The 21,147-nt window shown below is 37.9% G+C and overlaps 1 protein-coding gene across 10 annotated transcripts in view; it reads left to right on the top strand.

The window, feature by feature from the left end:
- Positions 1 to 21,147, top strand: part of LOC127515946 (C-type mannose receptor 2-like) — a 177,283-nt gene that overhangs the window by 56,560 nt on the left and 99,576 nt on the right. For 3 of the 10 annotated variants that reach the window (XM_051900130.1, XM_051900131.1, XM_051900132.1), the window contains exons 2-4: positions 11,184 to 11,222; positions 11,315 to 11,671; positions 13,802 to 14,146. The exons of 3 other annotated variants lie outside the window; for them this stretch is intronic. In XM_051900130.1, coding sequence (XP_051756090.1) covers positions 11,186 to 11,222; positions 11,315 to 11,671; positions 13,802 to 14,146 — 739 coding nt within the window. In that variant the 5' untranslated portion in view covers positions 11,184 to 11,185. Of the gene's footprint in view, positions 1 to 10,918; positions 11,013 to 11,183; positions 11,223 to 11,314; positions 11,672 to 13,801; positions 14,147 to 14,311; positions 15,031 to 21,147 lie in introns of those variants that run through there. 4 more of the 10 variants (XM_051900129.1, XM_051900138.1, XM_051900142.1 and 1 more) reach the window with 4 other exon arrangements.

Below are 21,147 nucleotides of genomic sequence, written 5' to 3' on the forward strand. Positions count from 1 at the left end.
TGTCACGGTTCATGGATTCACTTACTCACCCTCGTGTGTTGTGTGTGTGTGTGTTTGGGTGTGAGTGAATGATTGTGTGGGCGTCACCCGTTATGGTCTGATTGCGATCTGTTGCCAGCCGTGTCTTGTTAGTGGTTGTTATATATTGTGCGTGTCTTTATGTGGTCTTTGTCAGTTCGTTGCAGGCTGTTCCCGGTGTCGTGTTCTCTGTGTGTTGCTTCCTGGTTTTTGGATTCTGGACTTTCGTCGTGTGCCCTGTTTTCTGGGTTGGATTATCCTTGTTCTCTGATACCCGCTGTAGCCCTGCGCCACTCGGTGCCACGCCACTCTGCACGTCACCGTTCTGCACGCCACAGTCTCTGCCTCGTCTGACCCTTGGAGTGAAGTTATTGTACAGCGTTTTCCTGTCAATAAATATTGTTATTCTTGCACTTGGATCCTCTGTCTGTGTTCATTCCCTGACACTAGTATACTGCAAAATGAAACATCCACGCAAGAACAGAATGACGCTGACTGACGACCGTTTCAGAACGTCTCTCCTCCAAAATCCGATCACAAAGGTTGAATGTTCTCTGAAGGAGCACTCACGCAGACCTCTAATGCAAAGAACATATCTTGCCAGGTTTCTCAGGACAGGGAACTGTGTGAACGCCACCACTGCACAAAGTTTTGTTCACTTTAAGTTCAAGCACAGATGCGCTGATGTCAAAGCATCGACTGGGTTATTGTCAGACCGCCCGCTCCCGCCTAAAGTACACTATAGTTACCGAACGCAATCCGCCTTTCATTCAAAATTTAATCCCGCGGACCTCTATTTAGAAAGGGTCTTTGACTGTACCAGTGCTTAAAGGTGCAGTAAGTGGTATTTGAACTACGCTGTTGGACACTGTTGATATTTGAAATCAACCCAAACAAACCCACCCCTCTCTTCATTGCTCCACCTCCAAAACTCACACTCCAATTCTAACCACCCTGCTCTGAGTCGGACTCGAACCGCTGCTGGCAGGTGAGGCGAATGCACTACCAATGACGCTAACACCTCATTCTCTAGTGGTCGTCAGTGCGGAGTGGTTTACCTGCACAACTCTCACTATCTGTTTGTTGTTGGACTCGGCCCCACTAACTTCCAAATAGTGGATTTGAAATATCACTAAGTCCCCCTTTAAGTTGCAGATATCTAGTGTCAGTATCATGTTACCGCGGTTAACGTCCGTATTCCACGTGTTATCTACTAGCAAATGCATAGCAGCCCTAGGAAAAAACTAAATATTGAGCTTTGTATTTATGCAAACAGCAACTAAAAACTTACCAGTAACTTCTGCGGGCAGCATCTTCATCTGTTCGCGTCTGATTGACCAAATTGAATGTAGCTGCACTGAAAAAGACGCGCTGTTACACGCTGTCAAAATATGACCGGCACAAACAAGTAAAGTTAAAGGTGCTTTATGTAAGTGTAAGGCAGTGTATTGTGTTGTCCACAAGATGTCGCTATACCACTGTTGTGTTAAGGCAGATTCAAGCGCCTTTAGCATGGTTTGAGCCTCTTGATGTACCGTAGTGTTGATACTTTTCTTCAGTTCATGTTATCAACGCTATAGGTAAGCCATGTTAACGATAGTGGAAGTTGCAATGAAAAATATCTTTGTTGTTATCACACTAAAGTTCAGTTTATTCAGATATTTTGTGTTTTAAACTGCTAAAGACCTAAATGCAGAGTAATATGTAAAGTTAAAATGTTTTGTTCTTTCTTTTAAATGTGATTAATGTGTGGTGGCTAATACAAAGCTATCTATTATAATATAAGCAGCGAGAGCTTGCTATTGAATTGCATGTGCATTGAATGTACTTTAATAGTTTAAAACTTAAGTTGAGTTCATGTTATCAACGCTATAGATGCCGTGCTGTGGAATAAACAGTCAAGCCACAATCCCGAACCCCTCTGTGTCCGCGTCCCCTTCCTCTACCACCTCCCATGATCATACACAACACAGCGCAGAGTAGCAGCGGCGGTGCTGGAGACCAGTAAGCGCGCGGAGAGAGAGAGAGGGGGCTACATAAGAATGTTTGCCCCGCCCCCTCCTCCTCAGACTCAACGCTCTCGCGGGTTGCCAGTTTGAAGACGCAACGGGAGCGAGCTCAATTGACATTGGAAGGCGAGGAGACTTACACACTGTAAGATAATTAGTTGATTTATTGATTTATAATGAGTTGATATCATGTTTTAATATGCTTCCGTTTAGAGATTTTTAGATGGATGCTGAGGCTTTTTAGGTCAGGTAGAATCTGTGATCTCTGACCCAGTTTGTTCGCTGGCTTCCATGGCTGCAATTCACTGCATTTATTTTCTGCCAACTGGCAACCCGGGGTGGCGAAATACTATTGGGTAAATTGGCAAAGACCAAAACAAAAACAGAAATTCCGATACAGAACGCAAATTTCAAAGTAAAATAACTGGCTGTAGCAATGGTTTTCAGAGAAACGTGTATGTGAACTCAGCATGTTTAATAAACATCTACAAACATATTTTCATGCTTTAGTACAGTTGAAAACTTACATAGAGCACCTTTAATTAAATACAAATCTTACCTGGAGTCACAAAATAACGGGGTTCCAAAAGCCACACAAAAGAAAAATTGAGATATTTTAATGAAATCTTGGAGATTTATATCCCTCTGATGAAAGACGACTCACCAAAACTGTTCACGTTTCAAAAAGTTCATCGCAAAAAAAAAAAAAAAAAAAGTAATCCATATGAATCACATGGTCTCTTTCCAGTGCTCTAAAGTGACACGATCGCTCTAGTCTATATAATTTAACAGTTTAAATTAAGTCTTCTATTAACATTAAAAGCACACAGCGTATCTGGTGCGAGGCTGCCTGAGACTGCGAGCTCATCATCATAAGAACCAATCAGAGCCGTTCAACAACCTTGGAACCAATCAGGTTTCATCACGTTTGTTACACTTGTTTAAATTTAAACACAAGTAATTATATTATTATATATATAAATATATATTAAGCATCTTTGGAAAATTGATTTATGATGCATTTCAAATAATATGATGTTGAAATCCTTGGGAATTCCAGTAGTCTATTAAAATTAATGTATCATGTAATGGACAACAGCCTTTTAAGTAGCATAACCTTTTACAAGTAAAACTGAACAACATATTAATTTTAAGTATGCTTATGGCAATACTTAATAATAGTTGACAAATGTTTATAATACATTATAAGTTGGTACATTGTAAATGTTAAAAATGTTTTTCAAAATATCTTTCTTTTGAAAATATTTAAATTCTAAATATATAAATATTTGAAATATATTGCAGTAGGCCTACACATGGTTATAAAGTACATTTAAACCCACTAAAAGCTGAATCATGTTGCTATGTTCTTAAAGTACACATAAAATATACTTTAAGTAAGAGTAACATAAGTATGTTTTCTGTAAATACACTAATTCACTAAAAGTATGCTTGTGTTTAGCATATTTCTTAAAAGTGTAATTAAGCATATACTTATAAGTACTTCTAGTATATTTTTTTAGAAATGTATTAAAATGCAATTCAGTATATTTTTAATGCCCTTCAAATAAGCATGTTGTGAATACAAATGTATTATTAACATACTACTTTCATTTCAAGTATATTTTTAATACATTTAATACTACATCTTTTTCACCTGGGTGAGCTATTGAGCAACACCTCTGGAACATGGTGCATCTCCTGCAGAGCTCTAAATGAATCGCAAGATAAGAACGACACTTCCCTACAGGATTGACACAAAATCAGACATGATGAACAGTGCAACTGTAAGGCAGAAGAAGAAAGCTCTTCAAGTGTTATCAAAGAATGACATTGGGAGAGTGGAAGATGTAAACTGCTGAAAGGGCGGGGTTGACCTCATTGCTATGGATGATGTTAACAAGATTACTAACTAATAGATAGAGAAGGGGTCTCTGTCTGTGATTTAATCATAGAAATATTGTAGAAAGAGGTATCATGTTGCCATATTCAAATAAAGGGTTTTAAATAAAAATGTTGCCTTATTCAAATAAAGATTTTAAAATGTAGGCTAAGTGTCATATGTTCAGCTAATTGTCAGCCTCTTACATGTCTTCATCTCGAGAGATTGCAGAGTTCAAGTGACAAATGATGTTTTATAAACAAAGTTCAGGAGGAGCACGTTCAAATGGTCCATATAATCAGCTCAGGAGGAGGCATATATACACACAGTCGACTCATCTAGTTACCTTGACAGTTTTCAGCATCCCTCCACCACCCCGACTCCTCTCTCTCGGCTGGTTCCTATTCCCAGGATACGGGGAATAACTCTGGGTTTGGGCTAAATTCCGAGTGTGTGTGTGTGAGAGAGAGAGAGCGTGAGAGCGTGAGCGTGCCTCTTTGAAACATTTGTAGCCCCAAAGTATGCTTGATCTGTTACCCTCTATGCTGTTTATTTGCCTCATTCTTTCTTTTACCCCTTGCCTTTAGTTTTGTAATTTGATTTGAGCATGGAGTGTGTCCGTGCTCTCTGCTCACCTGTTTGGTAAGTTTAAGACGAGAGCAGGATATGATGTCACGTGACATACATCACGCAGTTCATTTTTATGTATTAGTTCATTAGTTTAGGAGTGTGTAAGTTTTGTTTGTTTAGTTAGAGTAGTTAAGTTAGGGCGTGCGAGTGTGGTGGTTATAAAAGATAATAAATAATTGTGCTAAGACAAGAGAATGTATTTATCAAATGTATTTTACATTGTGTATACATTTTTCTAGCGATTGATTTTCCTTGCTCAGCCTTCGATCGATTATTTGATTGCTCTTCCCTTGGGAAGTGTTCACCTGCGTGGGGAGGGGGCGCGCTGCTCAAACAATACACCGACTCTGGCTGCGTCCGAAAACTGGAAAATGCTGCCTTCGGAGGACATATTTCAAGGTAGGAAGGCATCGAGGCACGTCCAATTCCAATGTTAGGTTCACTTCCTGTTTCCTGAGATACCTTCCTCTGATCGATTTCTGAAGATGCATCCTTCGCTGCCTTTGATATCCCACAATCCTGTGCTTTCCATTCTGTGACAGTTGAGCTAGAAAAATAAAGATGGCGTCCAAAAGTTGCGTTTGCTGGTCAGTTTGTGTGTAAATATATGTTTTTGACCAACATTTTCCACTTTCAATGTCATTTCTAGTAAGAAATTACTACTGTAGTAAATAAATATTTGTTTAGATATCACCAAAGCTCGCACTATTTTGCTGTAGATCATTAAACTGTTATATTGCCTCAAAAGTGTGTCTGAAATCAGTTTCGTGAGGTGCCTTCATGCACAAATGCTGCCTTTCAAGTCATTTCCTGATAGGGCAGCGAGGCAACAAGTCACTGCCGAGGTTTTCAGATGCAGCCTCTGATGTTGAAGCAGCAGCAGCAGCTCCTTGTCCTGTGTTTTATTAATACTTATAAAACGGTTAGTTCCTGTCCTTTACTCTGATTGGTCAATAGCTGTTTTATTCACGATAAAGCACAGCTATGACCGCTTCACCCAACGGTTCTGTGTATCACTACACAACACCCTTAGCAACCATTCTTAGCAACGTAAACTGTTTGTTCTCAATTAATGTTGTTCATTGAAGTTTACTGTATTGTTCAGCCGTGACTTATTCACGATACAGCACAGCCTCTCGAACCTTAGTGCTTACTTATATCTGCCCTCATCAGGTACGAAACACATTAATGCAATAAGAGTATGTTTTTGACATGTTAGAGTTACAAGGAATGTAAATGACATTGTTTAAAGTCTTTAATAATTTACATTTATCAGAAGTGTAAAAGTTCAAGTTCCCTCTGTGTATCGCGTGTGCTAGTCATGCATTTCATGCTAATGATGCGGTCTGACAAATAGCGTGATAATACAGTTAATCCATGAATATAATGTGTTTTTGATAAATAATGCAACAGTTATGAGTAACGAGTTGTAGTTGACTGTGCTTTAAAAGATGTATTTTTCACGAAATAAGTTTGATAAATGTGTTTGTACTTAAAACGTATAAAAAAGAATCATTTTTGTTGACATATGAACACATTTTCAGTGTTCATTCAAGTGTTAAATACAGCAACATGTTTATGTTGTCATGCAGAATGTTATATATGTGTGTGTTATAAATGAATATATTATGTCTTTAATTGTTGACATAGTAGTCAATGAGAAACTGTATACAGTAATCTTGTTACTTATCTTAAAGTGATGCTGTCACTCATTGGCATATAAAAAAATACATGTAATGTTTTAAATGGTTATAAATAAAATAAAAAAACAACAATACACAGACTCTGATGGTGAAGCAGCAGCAGCTCCGTGTCCTGTGTTTTATTAACTCTTATATCTCCCCTCATCAGGCGGTAAGGGTACTACACGAGTAACACGCTGAAGATGTTGCTTTTGAATATTCTAGTTTAGATTTAAATCCTTAAGAATTTTGTTTTATTTTGTTATTTGATTTGGCAACACTCGTGCTCTCTTCATTATTTCATTTGGGGAGTTTGTATTATTGTTAATTGTAAATATATTTTTGGACACATTTAAAGTCAGTTTCTTGTTATATTGGTTGGGGGTTAAAATGATTAAATGTTTGTTCTCTGTTTGAACTTGTGTTCTCCTCTTCACTACCTGCCCACTGTTTGATTTCCACTATTAGGCTATATCCAAAATATGGTTATAGAGTTTTGTGAATATAAACCGACCGACCGACCGACCCCAAATGTACTATAAGTGGTAACTAAATACATTTTTAAATACAGAGATAATATATTAAAAGCACATTTTAGTTCATATTTCATGGTGTCTCAAAATAGCACAGTTGAGTACACTTAGATATTCTTAAGATTATCTTAAGAATTACTAAAGAAGACTTTTTAGTATATTAAGTACAAAATTAGTGCACGAAAATAGAGCATTTTAAGTACATTATAGAAATGTACTTTTTTCACCTGGGAATACACTGAGGAATGCTGCTTTTAAATGAACATTTATTTAAAACAAAAGTTATTTGATAAAATAACATTTTCTTAATGGCATAAACACAAGCTTCACTCCCTTGAAACTTTAACTGGAATCTCACTGTCAGGTTTCGCTGAAATGGACCCAAATGCAGTTGGAAATGCAACAAAAGTTTTATTCAGCGATAATGGTATTAGACAGCGAACTTCAATAGAAGAGATCAGAGTCCAAGCAGATCAAATCCCAGGCGAGCGGTATTCAGAAACAGGCGAGGATCATTAAAGATGATAGCCCAGGCAAACTTGGAGAGATCCACAAATATAGATAGTAATCCAGAGCAAAAGTCCAAAAATCCAGATGAACAGACCACTGGTCAAGGAGCACAGGCAGTCCAGACATCAAAGGGAATAACTGGGCAAAAAAAAAAAAAAAAACCTGAAAAAAACACAAAACCAATAACTGATGAACCAAAACAAGACAAAGAGAAAACATGAGATTTAAATAAGGAGAAAATAGTTAAGGAAATAACAGACAGCTGTGAACGCGTGCACAACCGCGCCGATCGCGAGACGCGAACAGCTGATCGTGGCCGGCACGTGCGGACAAAAACAAAAACAAAGGCTCATGCAGGAGAAAGAGACAGATCAAACCTGAGCCCTGACATCTCACTGTTTCTGTCACTGCGACTTCCCGAACAGGCGAACAAGCACACACACACACACACACACACACGCGCGCGCTCAAATGAAATATGTTCAGACCAATTAGGCTAATGGCTCGATATAGGCTCATTTATTAGTCCTATCTGTTCAAAATACAATTCGGAATATTATCAGCTACTGCGACTTTTTGCAACAAACATTCATTTATAGAAAAACTCATTGCTTCTAAAGCCTACAGATATAAGAACAAAAACGAGTGTCAATTCAGCCTCAACGCAAACTGTTAATGGCCTAGTCTTACTTAGACTTTTTCTTTGCACTGTGCAAAAACAGAAGAGCATCTTCTGTTCCAGGATTCAGGCGATTCCGCCTCGTCTCTATAACGCGGCACTAAATGAACCTCCTTGTTGCAGGAATGCTCAATATTCTCATGGCAAGGCGCAGCAGCCGTGGGAATAAGCGATCTTTTTGTCTCATCTTCCCGTTCCGTGAAGTCCACCTTCTGCTTTTTCGCTCGTCCACTGCTGTCATGTTCAGCTACAACGGGGATACGAGGAATCTGTTAACGCACACCTATCAGTGGTCAAAGTGCTTGGGTATAATGCGAAATAAATGAATAATAAATTAACTAAAGTAGTTAAAGTTCTCTCTCTTTTTTTTTTTTTTTTTGGTAGGTTTAGTTACCATGTATACATTTATTTAACATATTTTGTTGTTTTATTAACATTAATGACAAATATAGGCTACGGAAGACCGAATCCATGGATACTGACACATATCCTGTTTTCACCCAAATGTTTACGTCCACTTAAGCCATAACCGACTGTATTTACGTGATACTCCACACGATGGACATTTTGACAACTATGTGTGCATTTGACCATTCAGGCGCGAGGAGAACTGATCGCGCGCTGTCTGAGAGAACTGGGATATCGCGCGCGCGAGAGAGAGAGCGCGCTTCTGGTCTGTGTCTTTCAGCGCGATTCCGCCTATCCCGCCTTCGCTAATCGATAACGAATTGTGATTGAAAGCTTGCAGTTCGCAATGTGTGTGTTGTCATCATTAATTTTGAAGTATTTCCACACCTCTGAGGCTGACAGTGTTTCTGCTGTTGCCGCCAGTGTCTCTGTGCACGGAAAATTCTGTCAGTTACGTCCCTATGGTTATGTCACGCGAGGTATCGGTCTTTGGTATCGGGGGTATTTTTACAAATACGAGCACAAGTACATGAGCTTGGTATCGGCCCGATACCGATACTGGTATCGGTGCATCCCTAACCTCCTGTCTGTCCTCTGGAGTCAACATTTTCAGTGATTTAAATTTGGGACAGAGAAAGGTGGCGACCTTGTGAGTGGGAGTTAGGACCACCTTCTCATCAAGCAGACTGGATGCGCGAGCACGGAGATGGATGGATCTCCAAACTTGGGCTCACAGTGTCTCTTAAGTTTGAAAAACCAGAGCAGCACCATGTGAACTGTCGAGTATTTTTCTCCTTCCAGCTCGTTAATGGCTAATTTGAAGAGAGTGAGGAATTCAATCAAGTGCACGAGCTGGTCTTGATGATGCCCTCCATTCGATGCAGCTGGCCTTTGTCATCCAGGAGCTGTCTGATGTCACTGTACTGTTTCAGTACAGATTCCAGCATGTCGACTTCACTGTTCCATCGAGCTTCACATTCGTGAATCACAGTGTGCGCTAAACTTGCAACAGCTCCTGTTCTCTTCAGAAATGTCACCAGGCTTTTGCACTTATCTAACATTTCCACCACCTCTTTGTTCTGGTGCATTCCTCTCACTGAACGTGTGTCTCAACACCGTGTTCAGTATGTGTGCGGAGCACGGGACCCAGTGGTAGGTCCGAAGTGCAGCCTTTATGTTCTGGTCACTGACAAACATGATTTTGTCTGCTGATATTCCATAACTGGTTATTTGGTTATGGATATTTTAGATGACTGTCAAATTCCACTGTTGCCAGAATGCGACTCTCCAGACTCCACTTCTCGGTGATGTAGTGACATGTAAGGACTGTATGTGCCCTCTTGATAAATTCGTCTGTCCACATATCTGTGGTAACAGCAATCCCACTGTATTCCACAACTTTCTGGATGACCTCTGACAGTTTTTCTTTATCAGCGGCAGTCTGGTGCTTTGCCCTGTCACAAACAGTTTGGCGATGTGGTATGACAGCATCAGCATCAACTGCACCGTACTGGCTCCGATGTTTATTAGTGTTTGGGCCACTTGGAGGAATCCTTTGCCAGAGACAACATCGAAGGGGTGTAACCTAGATTTAACTTCTATTGGTAATTTTTTGCTGTCCCGACGGACGTAAGAACTTAAAGTGTTCATCTGACTCGACTGGTTTAACACACACATGATCTTAATGCAGCAGCAGTGGGCGTGAACAGCTGGTGATGTAAACAGGAAATCCTCTGTAGGTTATAGTGTCTCATTTAACAACACTCGCTTCGACCTTCATGGACTTTGAGGACGCAGCCTCTGAACTGAGACACAGTTATAGTGTAACTATCCTGTTGTTGCAATAAAACTAACAGATGAATAAGACTGGATGAATTATGAAATATGACTAGAACAAAAACACTCACTGTTTATCCTGTTTCACGTCAGAGATGTAAATATTGTCCAGACTGAACGTCTACATGTGATGTGAAGATAAGAAAATGAGTGATGAGGATGTGTTTATGTGCAAATGTGTTCAAAGAAACGGTAAACAGCAGGAGTCAGAAATGAAACAAAATAAGAATTTTCACAAAGAGACAAATTCTAAAAAATGTAACAGTTTTAATGTCTGTGTTCCAGCCAATCACAATCAAGTATTTAGAGGAAATAAGACTGAAACAGCAGCAGCAGAAGATGATGTTATTATTTCAGTGGGATAATGAGAGTCCAACAACCTTCCATCAACTGTCTAGCTACCCATATTCTTTAAAATATCTTCTTTCGTGTTCAACAGAAATAATACATTCATACAGATTTGGAAGCACTTGAGGGTGAGTAATTGATGACAATATTTTCATTTTTGGGTGAACAATCCCTTTAATGCAGACTGAGTCTTGATCTCATCTCTGTTGTGAATGTCTCCTCACCACCACTAGGGGTCTCTGCGCTCAGAAGAAATATGAGTGCAAAAAAAGTTTTTCTGCCTTTCTATATGCAAATAAAAGGAAAGAGTTGGACTAATACACAAATATAGAGGAAGTGAATATGAAATAGGGGTTTTCAGAGTAATAAACAAATGATGTGATGATGAATGAGGGATGAGAGCAGATATAATGATCACACTGTTTAAAGCTGCAGACAGAAACATCAGACTCAGGACAGAAACACACGACCTCTAAAGTAAGAACAACTCACATGTTCATTCTTCAAACACAACTAGACTTTGAGATGTTAATATTGTCTGAATGATTGTGAATTTTGTTGTTCTGCTATTTTTTTAATCACATGATCATGTTTTATTTCAAGATGAATATGGGATTATCTGAGTTTTTCAATGTGTTTCTTCCTCAGAAATGGAGAAAACTCTATATTTCATTCTTCTTCTCATTGGTGAGTGTGTTTGTTGTTTTATTTATGGTTTATAGTTTCATCAGGTTTGACTCTGTTATGAAAAGCATTAAATCAAACCCTCTCTTTCACAGCTCTCTGCTCCGTATCTGAATGTGTTCAGCGTCAGTATCACTTTATAAACGTGATGAAGACCTGGACTGAAGCTCAGAGATACTGCAGAGAGAATTACACAGATCTGGCCACCGTTGACAACATGAACGACATGATCGAGCTGAACAAGAGTGTGAATGATGGACATGTCTGGATTGGGCTGCAGAAGACGGGTGTTGATAAATGGCAGTGGTCTTCAGGTGATCCTGCGCTCTATCTGAACTGGGCTCCTGGACAACCTGATGGCAGAGATGAGTGTGTTATGATGAGAAATGGACAATGGCATGATGGGTCATGTAGTATCAGCCTGACTTTCATCTGCAGTTCATCTAACAACAGTAAGTTCAGTTTCCTACAATGACAACAAACATTATTTATAGAAAGATACACTGTATACTGTACAACATTTTAATGCAATATTAAATTCTGATACTTTTTAATCTGGTCATAAATATATATTTGTCCACTTTCAACTTCTGTGTAGAAAATAAACCGATATTGAACGAATGTTGATCTTTTGTTGTTGATAACTGTGGGAATCTGACATTAGAGAGTGTAGAGAATTATATTTTTCTGTAAAATTTATACTGTAAATGATAAATTCAAAAAATATCAAACCATTGTTTTGACCAACATAACTTATAATAAATTCTAATAAATTAATGAATGCATAAAAGTTTAAAATATAATAGACATAAAAGAACTTGCTCCATCTTGATATTTATGAACAAAATAGAATTATTGTGTTACTGTAAAAATTATGTGTGAGATCGACTTAAACAAAACATATGATAACAATATTACACATGATATTTGAGTAGTTTTTATAGCTTGATTTCTGTAATGGAATCTAGATGAATAAATCATGTAAAATCTCCTAAATTATTTAGTCTATGATACAATGATTATAATATTTTTAGTGCTTCTTTATTTTAATTTGACTCTCAGTTTTGATTTTGAGTGAATATAAACTATCTGTTTGTATTTGACTTTGAGTCGTGTTGTTCAATTAAAAGACTGTATTCTGCACAGAACAAGTAGAAACAAACTTGTTACTGTACTTACATTAGCAAAGATGATCATTGATCAAAACAACAAGCTTCATAGTATTAGTACATGCAGTTATTCACAACTGAACCATAATCTCTACTCTTCTGAACAATAATGATCAAAACTTCAATAACAGAAACTCTTTCAAACGTCAAACATAACTGAACATTAAACATTAACAGCACACACACACACACACACACACACACACACACACACACACGCACACACATTTAGAGACTAATTTAAATGTGTAATTTATTTGCATTAGCATATATTAATATAAACATTTATTTAAATATACAATATATTTTTTTATATTTAAAGTAATTTGCATTAGCATATTTAAAATGTATGATTTTACACATTTAAATATTCTAATGAAAAGGTATTTAAATGTAGTACTATTGCGCTTTAGCATATATTGATATAAAAAACTGAAATATATATTTTTAACACATTTAAATAAATTTTCATTAGCATATTTACATTTAAATATGTTAATGGGAGTGAATTTAAATGTATAATTATAAAAACTTTGAAGACAAACTTTAATTTGGCTTGAAAAAGCCTCGCTAGAAAGTTTGAAATAGTTTGAAAATCTTGACGTTTGAAGCTTTTCAGTTTGAAATAGTTTAAGTTTTAGTTTGAATGGATGAATCGATACAGACAGACAGACAGACAGGGTTAGGGTGCTCAGGGTGGTTGCTAGGGTGTTGTTATGTGGTTGCTAGGGTACTCTGAGTGGTTGTGAGGGTTTTGCTATGTGGTTGCTAAGGTACTTGGGGTGGTTGCTATGGTTTTTCCTATGTGGTTGCTAAGGTACTTGGGGTGGTTGCTATGGTTTTGCTATGTGGTTGCTAAGGTACTTGGGGTGGTTGCTATGGTTTTGCTATGTGGTTGCTAGGGTACTTGGGGTGGTTGCTATGGTTTTGCTATGTGGTTTGTAAGGTACTTGGGGTGCTTACTATGGTTTTTCTATGCGGTTGCTAAGGTATTTTGGGTGGTTGCTATGGTTTTGCTATACGGTTGCTAAGATACTTGGGGTGGTTGCTATGTGGTTGCTAGGGTAGTCTGGGTGATTGCTAGGGTGTTGCTATGCAGTTGCTAAGGTACACTGAGTGGTTACTAAGGTGTTGCTATGTGGTTGCTAAGGAATTCTGGGTGGTTGCTATGGTGTCACTATGCGGTTGCAAGGGTATTCTGGGTAGTTGCTAGGGTTGTTGGTAGGCTGTTGCTAGAGTACTCAGGGTGTACTCCTGAATATTTAATATATCATCAGCTGTAGAAACAGTCTTTGAATGACACGTGTTTCTGATGTTTCCACTGCTGCTCTTATTCACATCCAAACCATAAAGCAGCATAAGAATAATGAACAAACTGATTCATGAATCTGTTTCCATTTGTTTTTCTTAAAGTGAACACAGGACTCGTCTTTGTCAATCAGACGAAGAATTGGAGAGACGCTCAGAGTTACTGCAGACAGAATCACATTGATCTGGTCAGTGTGAGGAACCAGAATGAGAGTCAACAGCTTCAGAAGTTCATCAGTGATAGTCTCATATCTGGTGATGTCTGGATCGGTCTGTTCAGAGACTCATGGCAGTGGTCAGATCAGAGTAACTCCTCATTCAGATACTGGAATACTGGTGAACCTAATAATGCTGGAGGAAATCAAATCTGTGTAGAGATTTATCCGAACGCTCAGGGACAATGGAATGACATCTCTTGCAACAAACAATATCCTTTTGTGTGTCATGAAGGTGAGCAGATCCTCACAAAACACACACAATCCATCCATCACCTCCAGATATCTTAAAGTTCACACTACATGTCTGACATGACAAATTCCTCCACAGTGTTTGTTCTGCATGTTGTTTTTGATCAGTCTCTCTCTAGTTTCTGCTTGTGGTTTGTTTTGTGTCCAGATAAACTGATTCTGATCAAAGAGAATCTGACGTGGCCTGAAGCTCTGAGATACTGCAGACAGAATCATACGGATCTGGTCTCGGTTCATTCAGAAGAGATTCAGCGTCGTGTGATGAATGTGGTTAAACAGGCGTCTACTGAGGCGGTGTGGTTGGGTTTACACAACTACTGCAGCATGAACATGTGGCTCTGGTTGAGCGGAGAGATCGTGTGCTATCAGAACTGGGCTCCAGGGAACGGAACGACACCGGAAGACTGCCGCCTCGAGAAGAGAAAAGGAGCAGTTCAGTCTGGAGGAGATCAGCGCTGGATCAGCCTTCCTGAAACTCGCAAACTCAACTTCATCTGCAGCAGATATGAAGAGTGAAAAGACACATGAATGTTTGTGTGTTTACTTACATTCACTGTTTTTATTCTCCATTATTTTTCTTATTTACTTGTTTGATTTGTTCTTTAATAATTTCTGAGTGAATCTACTAATTGTGTTTTAAAAGTGTCTGTTTTATTTCTGTATGTTAATGATCATGACATAATGTGATCTTATCAAAGTTTTCTAACATTAATGTTTAATATTCTTTAGATGTCTAAAATAGTAACACAATATATGTCTGATTTAAGAATCTCTTTGTATATCTGGTGTGTTTATGTGTCTGTATGTTTTCACTAATATTATCTATATCAATAAAACTTTGAGCAGCAGATGTTAAGAATAATATTATTTGTGTCTCAGCAGAATGAAATCTGGTTTATTTTTAGAAAGGCAGAAGTGAAGTGATGTCACAATGAACTGTCAATTAAATCTAACAAATATGTAAAATTTATATTTGATTGTTGATGTGTTTGGATGATATTTAGGATATGTTGTCACTTACAAAAAATCAAAATTTCAGCTTCCTGGAATAAATTAAATGTGTGAATCTTTGGAAAGAAAGATTTGATTCATGATTCAAGAGCGATTTTTGCAAATTCAGAATGATTCGATTCAAGATGATTCACAATGAGATTCAATTAAATTTAAACACCTTTGATAATAAGACTCACACAAACTTCAAGAATCAACTTGTGAATCAACAATGATGACATTCTTCATGCCGCAATGCATTCTGGGAGCCATGGATGAGTTTTGTATGATGCACCCAGAATGCATTGCGGCATGAAGCATGTCACTGTTATTGAGATTCATTCACTGATTCTTGATGTCTGTGTGTGTCTTAATGTCAAAGCAGCTTAAATTTTTAGTGCACAGTGTTTTTTTTGTTGTTGTTGTTGTTTTTGTTTGTTTTAATCTTTGATGTCTGATTAAAACACTGTTGGGTCTAATACTGTAGAATCATAGAGTTGCTATAAGAAATAATGTGAAATTAATACCATAGATTAGACTGGGAGAAATCAGACAATCAGACTCTACATGATGACAGTATCTTTATCATCAACAAATAGCTAACATCATCTGATCACATTGTCTTTCGCTGTACTTGCAATAACAAACAGTTGCAGCAGCCAAAGAGAAACTAGTAATCTTTGTGCGTCGCTTATAATAAACAAATCCAACGTACATATCTGCACCGGGCACAGTTTTGACATGACAGCATACCCGGATAAAAAAGTCACCGCTCGCTAGTACTAGTTGCTTTCAGTTAAAACAGTTCAAACATGCATTTTAGTCTAGGACTAGCTTAATCCTTGTCTGTGAAACCGGGGGTAAAAGTCACCATTATGACTTAAAAGTTTAAATTATGTGCTAGATCGTAAAAAACCCCGGAGCCGTGTGGAGTGTGTTTATGATGGATGGATGTGGATGGAAGCACTTTCTTCAGCTCATACTCATTGGTATCGTTCACTGCCATTATAAAGCTCGGATGCGTCAGGATATTTATTAATATTTCTCCGACTGTGTTCATCAGAAAGAAGAAAGTCATATAGATCTAGGATGGCTTGAGAGTAAATCTTGAGCTAATTTTCATTTAAAAAGTGAACTAATCCTTTAAGTCTTATGCTGTGTTCACGCCATCTCGTAATTACCTTAGTCTCGAGAGGACAACACATGCCGTTTTACTCGGAGCTGTTCATGTCGTTGAACTGGGAATTTTGCCTTTCTGTGGCAACACTATCGAAGCCTAAATGAATCCGCAGCAGTCAGGAGGTACAGCAGGAGCTCTCCAAAAAATCACAGCTTACAAGTTGTAATTACAAGCTCTACGAGGACATGAACGCTTTTTACAAGTTGAAATCTCATAATTACGGTAATTACGACATTACGATTTAAGAGAAGATATTGTTGAATAAAGTTGTTATTTTTGTTTTGTTTTTGGCGCACAAAAAGTATTCTCGTCTCTTCATAACATTAAGGTTGAACCACTGCAGTCACATGACTGTTTTAACGATGTCTTTAGCACCTTTCTGGACCTTGAAAGTGGTAATTAAATTGCTGTTTATGAACGAGTCATATAAGTCTCGGATTCAATCAAAAATATCTTAATTTGTGTTCTGAAGATGAACGAAGGTCTTTCGGGTGTGGAACGACATGAGGGTGAGTAATTAATGACAGAAATTTCATTTCTGGGTGGACTAACTCTTTAAAGCATTAGTATAATTTGCCAATGGAGAGTCTTTCAGTGTTTATGAATGCATTTTAAAAGACTAAAATATCAGACATTAACATACTAACATGAATGAGGATTATAAGTAATAAGGATGTTCAAAAGAACCTTTAAAAAATCTACTTTAAAACCCAATCACCAAGTTTTTAGAAATGCAATATTTGCATTTATGTCATTGTTTTCAAAGGTTTTGATTCACACAATGACTCAGAACCACTAAATAAAAAGTAAATAGCGTATTGCATAGATCCAAACTCTTTCATATGTTATAAAAGAGTCTTATTTTGAAATTTCTTTTTTTAAAGTCTCATGGTCACTGATGGTGTTTTTCCCCACGTTGCTTGTTAGTTTAGTTATGTCGTATAAATATCCTCCTGTGACAGTTAATTTTTAGGGGCCAGGCTGCAAAATTGCATATGGATTTGGAAAGCCAGACTATATATTAGCAATGGTTTCAAAATTGCCTACAGTCACATTATTTTCATGACCTTTATCAGCTTTATATTTAATGTTAAATATAAATCAATATTTTTTTTACATTTGCTTTTGAGTGTACAGTGAGGTAGAAATACTGGCACATCTCCTCTTCACAATACCCCATAGATTTTCTATGGGGTTAAGGTCAGGCGACTTTGCTGGCCAATTAAGAACAGGGATACCATGGTCCTTAAACCAGGTACTGGTAGCTTTGGCACTGTGTGCAGGTGCCAAGTCCTGTTGAAAAATGAAATCTGCATCTCCATAAAGTTGGTCAGCAGCAGGAAGCATGAAGTGCTCTAAAACTTCCTGGTATACGGCTGCATTGACCTTGGACCTCAGAAAACACAGTGGACCAACACCAGCAGATGACATGGCACCCCAAACCATCACTGACTGGAAACTTTACACTGGACCTCAAGCAACGTGGATTGTGTGCCTCTCCTCTCTTCCTCCAGACTCTGGGACCCTGATTTCCAAAGGAAATGCAAAATTTACTTTCATCAGAGAACATAACTTTGGACCACTCAGCAGCAGTCCAGTCCTTTTTGTCTTTAGCCCAGGCGAGACCCTTCTGACGCTGTCTGTTGTTCAAGAGTGGCTTGACACAAGAAATGCGACAGCTGAAACCCATGTCTTGCATGCGTCTGTGCGTAGTGGTTCTTGAAGCACTGACTCCAGCTGCAGTCCACTCTTTGTGAATCTCCCCCACATTTTTGAATGGGTTTTGTTTCACAATCCTCTCCAGGGTGCGGTTATTCCTATTGCTTGTACTCTTTTTTCTACCACATCTTTTCCTTCCCTTCACCTCTCTATTAATGTGCTTGGAGACAGAGCTCTGTGAACAGCCAGCCTCTTTTGCAATGACCTTTTGTGTCTTGCCCTCCTTGTGCAAGGTGTCAATGGTCGTCTTTTGGACAACTGTCAAGTCAGCAGTCTTCCCCATGATTGTGTAGCCTACAGAACTAGACTGAGAGACCATTTAAAGGCCTTTGCAGGTGTTTTGAGTTAATTAGCTGATTAGAGTGTGGCACCAGGTGTCTTCAATATTGAACCTTTTCACAATATTCTAATTTTCTGAGATACTGAATTTGGGATTTTCCTTAGTTGTCAGTTATAATCATCAAAATTAAAAGAAATAAACATTTGAAATATATCAGTCTGTGTGTAATGAATGAATATAATATTCAAGTTTCACTTTTTGAATGGAATTAGTGAAATAAATCAACTTTTTGATGATATTCTAATTATATGACCAGCACCTGTACAGTGAGGTAGAAATACTGGCACAGATTATCAGTGAATTTACCGTGTCCTTACCATCATAGCAAATTAACTGAAATATCCCAAAACTCCTGCCATCGTCCATGGTGCCACAGTTTTCAGTCTCTCTATAGTTGTCCAGCTGGTCATCTCTCCCCTGTAGAAAGTGCGGTCAGACAGAGACCAGTGCCAGTCTGGAGCGGCGTCTTTCTTCAGTCCTATCTAAGTGTTTGTTCCCACAATCCCGTTCACGACGGCTGAAGTCTGCCTCGTCTTCAACAGCAACAAAATGATAGTGGTGTTTTCTGCAGTAGCTTTGGGCTTCATATGTTTTAGCCTCATTAAGAAAGATGAATTGTATGGAGATCCCAGATGAGACACACACACCTGTGAAAGAGCAGGGTTGTCTTTCCAGTCTTTCCATGAGGAACGTTCCAACAAAAATATCTTCTAAGATTGTTTGGCTGTTGTTCCCAAAATGTTATTTCAGAATGTTCTCAGAATGCCCAAAACATCAAGGTTATTAAATGTATTAAAAACCTTTTTTCTTGGTTATAGAGTACCTCAGGGATGACATGTTTTTGTAGGCAAAACCTGGAAGCGAGTTAGCATTTCAGGACTTCTGGTTCCATCGCCTTAAAGTCTATGCGTTTTTTGAATGGGTTTTTGCTAAATCACCTGAAATAAGGTCTGTGGTTAACAAAGCCTCTAAATATTTTCACGTTTTGATCTATGACATAAAACACACCAGTTATAACCCGCTTGTGATTTTTTAAACCTTTATTGTGTCTTAAAGACGGCGGTTGCTAAAAAGGGACTACTTCCTTTGGCGGGGACTTTAGACGTCATCATGACAAACAGGACATTTGGACAGCATTTCTCATTAAAAAGTGGATAAGTATTCATACACAGCGCAGATCATAATCAGCGAGCATGTTTTTAAATAAAGTTGTTTTTTAATAAAGTTTGAGGAAGCTTGGTGGTGGTGACGTTGATCCGCGACCATGGTGTGCTGTAGTCCGTTTATAGCCTACTGTTAGCTTTTTATATCTGACCACTTTATTTAGGCTTCAAAATGTATAAATGTTGTGTTAACTTGTAAAGATTATCTTGATAGACAAAACATGTAAGTGTCATAACCCTTTGTTAAACACAGAGCTTATTTTTTGCGATTTTCCAAAAGTCTATGGGAAAAATGCATAGGCTTTCGATCGAGGGAACCCGTGCGCCGCTAACTTCCGGGTTCGCCTACAAAAACACGTCATCCCTGAGGTACTCTATTCGAACCAGATAACTTTGAGCGAACGTTCTATTAACGTTATTGGAAGAACATTTGTTCATAACTTTGGGAGAACCTTGCCTGAACGTTCTGAGAACATTCCCTCCCATTACTCAGTAATACTGAAAAGTACAGAATTTTTCCTCAATGAATAAGCATTACAATGCAATTTTCTGAAAAAAGGTCACTGAAAAACAAAGTGCAGAAGTGAATAGTGCAATAGTGCATGCAAATGCCTGAACCAAACAAGAAAACAGTTGAGTTTAAATGTCACATCTTCATCTTCAAGTGGAGGGTCACTTCTTTGAGCACGACTTGCATTTTCTGCAACTGAGGGCTTGCAATTCAGACACTAGTATTTTAAGGCTGCTTTATCACAGGATCTGTGAAAAGGAAAACAGAATTTATATAAAATTAACCAATGAATGACAGTTTTGCATCCATGATTGAATATACATTATGTATTATAATTTGCATTGATATTCATTAGAATTTTGTTGACTTCTCATTTTACCTTTTGACTATATCCTGATCAAGCTTGACATACGAGTGTCCATTTTTATCCTCTTCACAGCCTCAGCAGTTTCATTAAGCATCCCTCTTTACAATTTAATCTTAGGAACTTATCTGTAATTAGAAATGTATATTAGAAAATAAACAGAAAGACAAAATTGTCAAGCTTGAACAAAGTAATTGTATGTTCATAACATGTTTTATCAAAGTTCATTTACCTCATTATGAAGCCAAATTGTTCAGGAAATCAGAAATAAATACACAACTTAAATTTGCAAATAAAAAGAAAGTTAAATGTAATGTTGTATCTGTTTTTTGACATTTAATTATTTTTTTCTGCCAAAGCATTGGACAATGTTTTATAGTTGTTATAAGACAGACAAATGTCACCACATACATTTTAAACAGATTTATCAAGTCTTTAGAAATAGAGGTCTGCGCGGGACTGTTTTTTTCGTCCCGCTCCCGCCTAAAATTCACTCTGTGTTCACCCGCTATCCGCATATGGTGATTTTCTTCGCTAAATTTATATTGTTTTCAGAATCTCGCATTTAAACATTTAAAAAAAGAAAGAGAGTGATTGTGGATAACAAATATAAAACGTTGCATAGCATATACAAGATTTTTATTTGTTATTTGTCTTATGATGCTGTCAACACCCTAAAAATGTCAGAGAAAAAATGCCACAAAGAATAATAGGCTA

This window comes from Ctenopharyngodon idella, chromosome 7 (assembly GCF_019924925.1).
Source record: "Ctenopharyngodon idella isolate HZGC_01 chromosome 7, HZGC01, whole genome shotgun sequence".
NCBI lineage: Eukaryota > Metazoa > Chordata > Actinopteri > Cypriniformes > Xenocyprididae > Ctenopharyngodon > Ctenopharyngodon idella.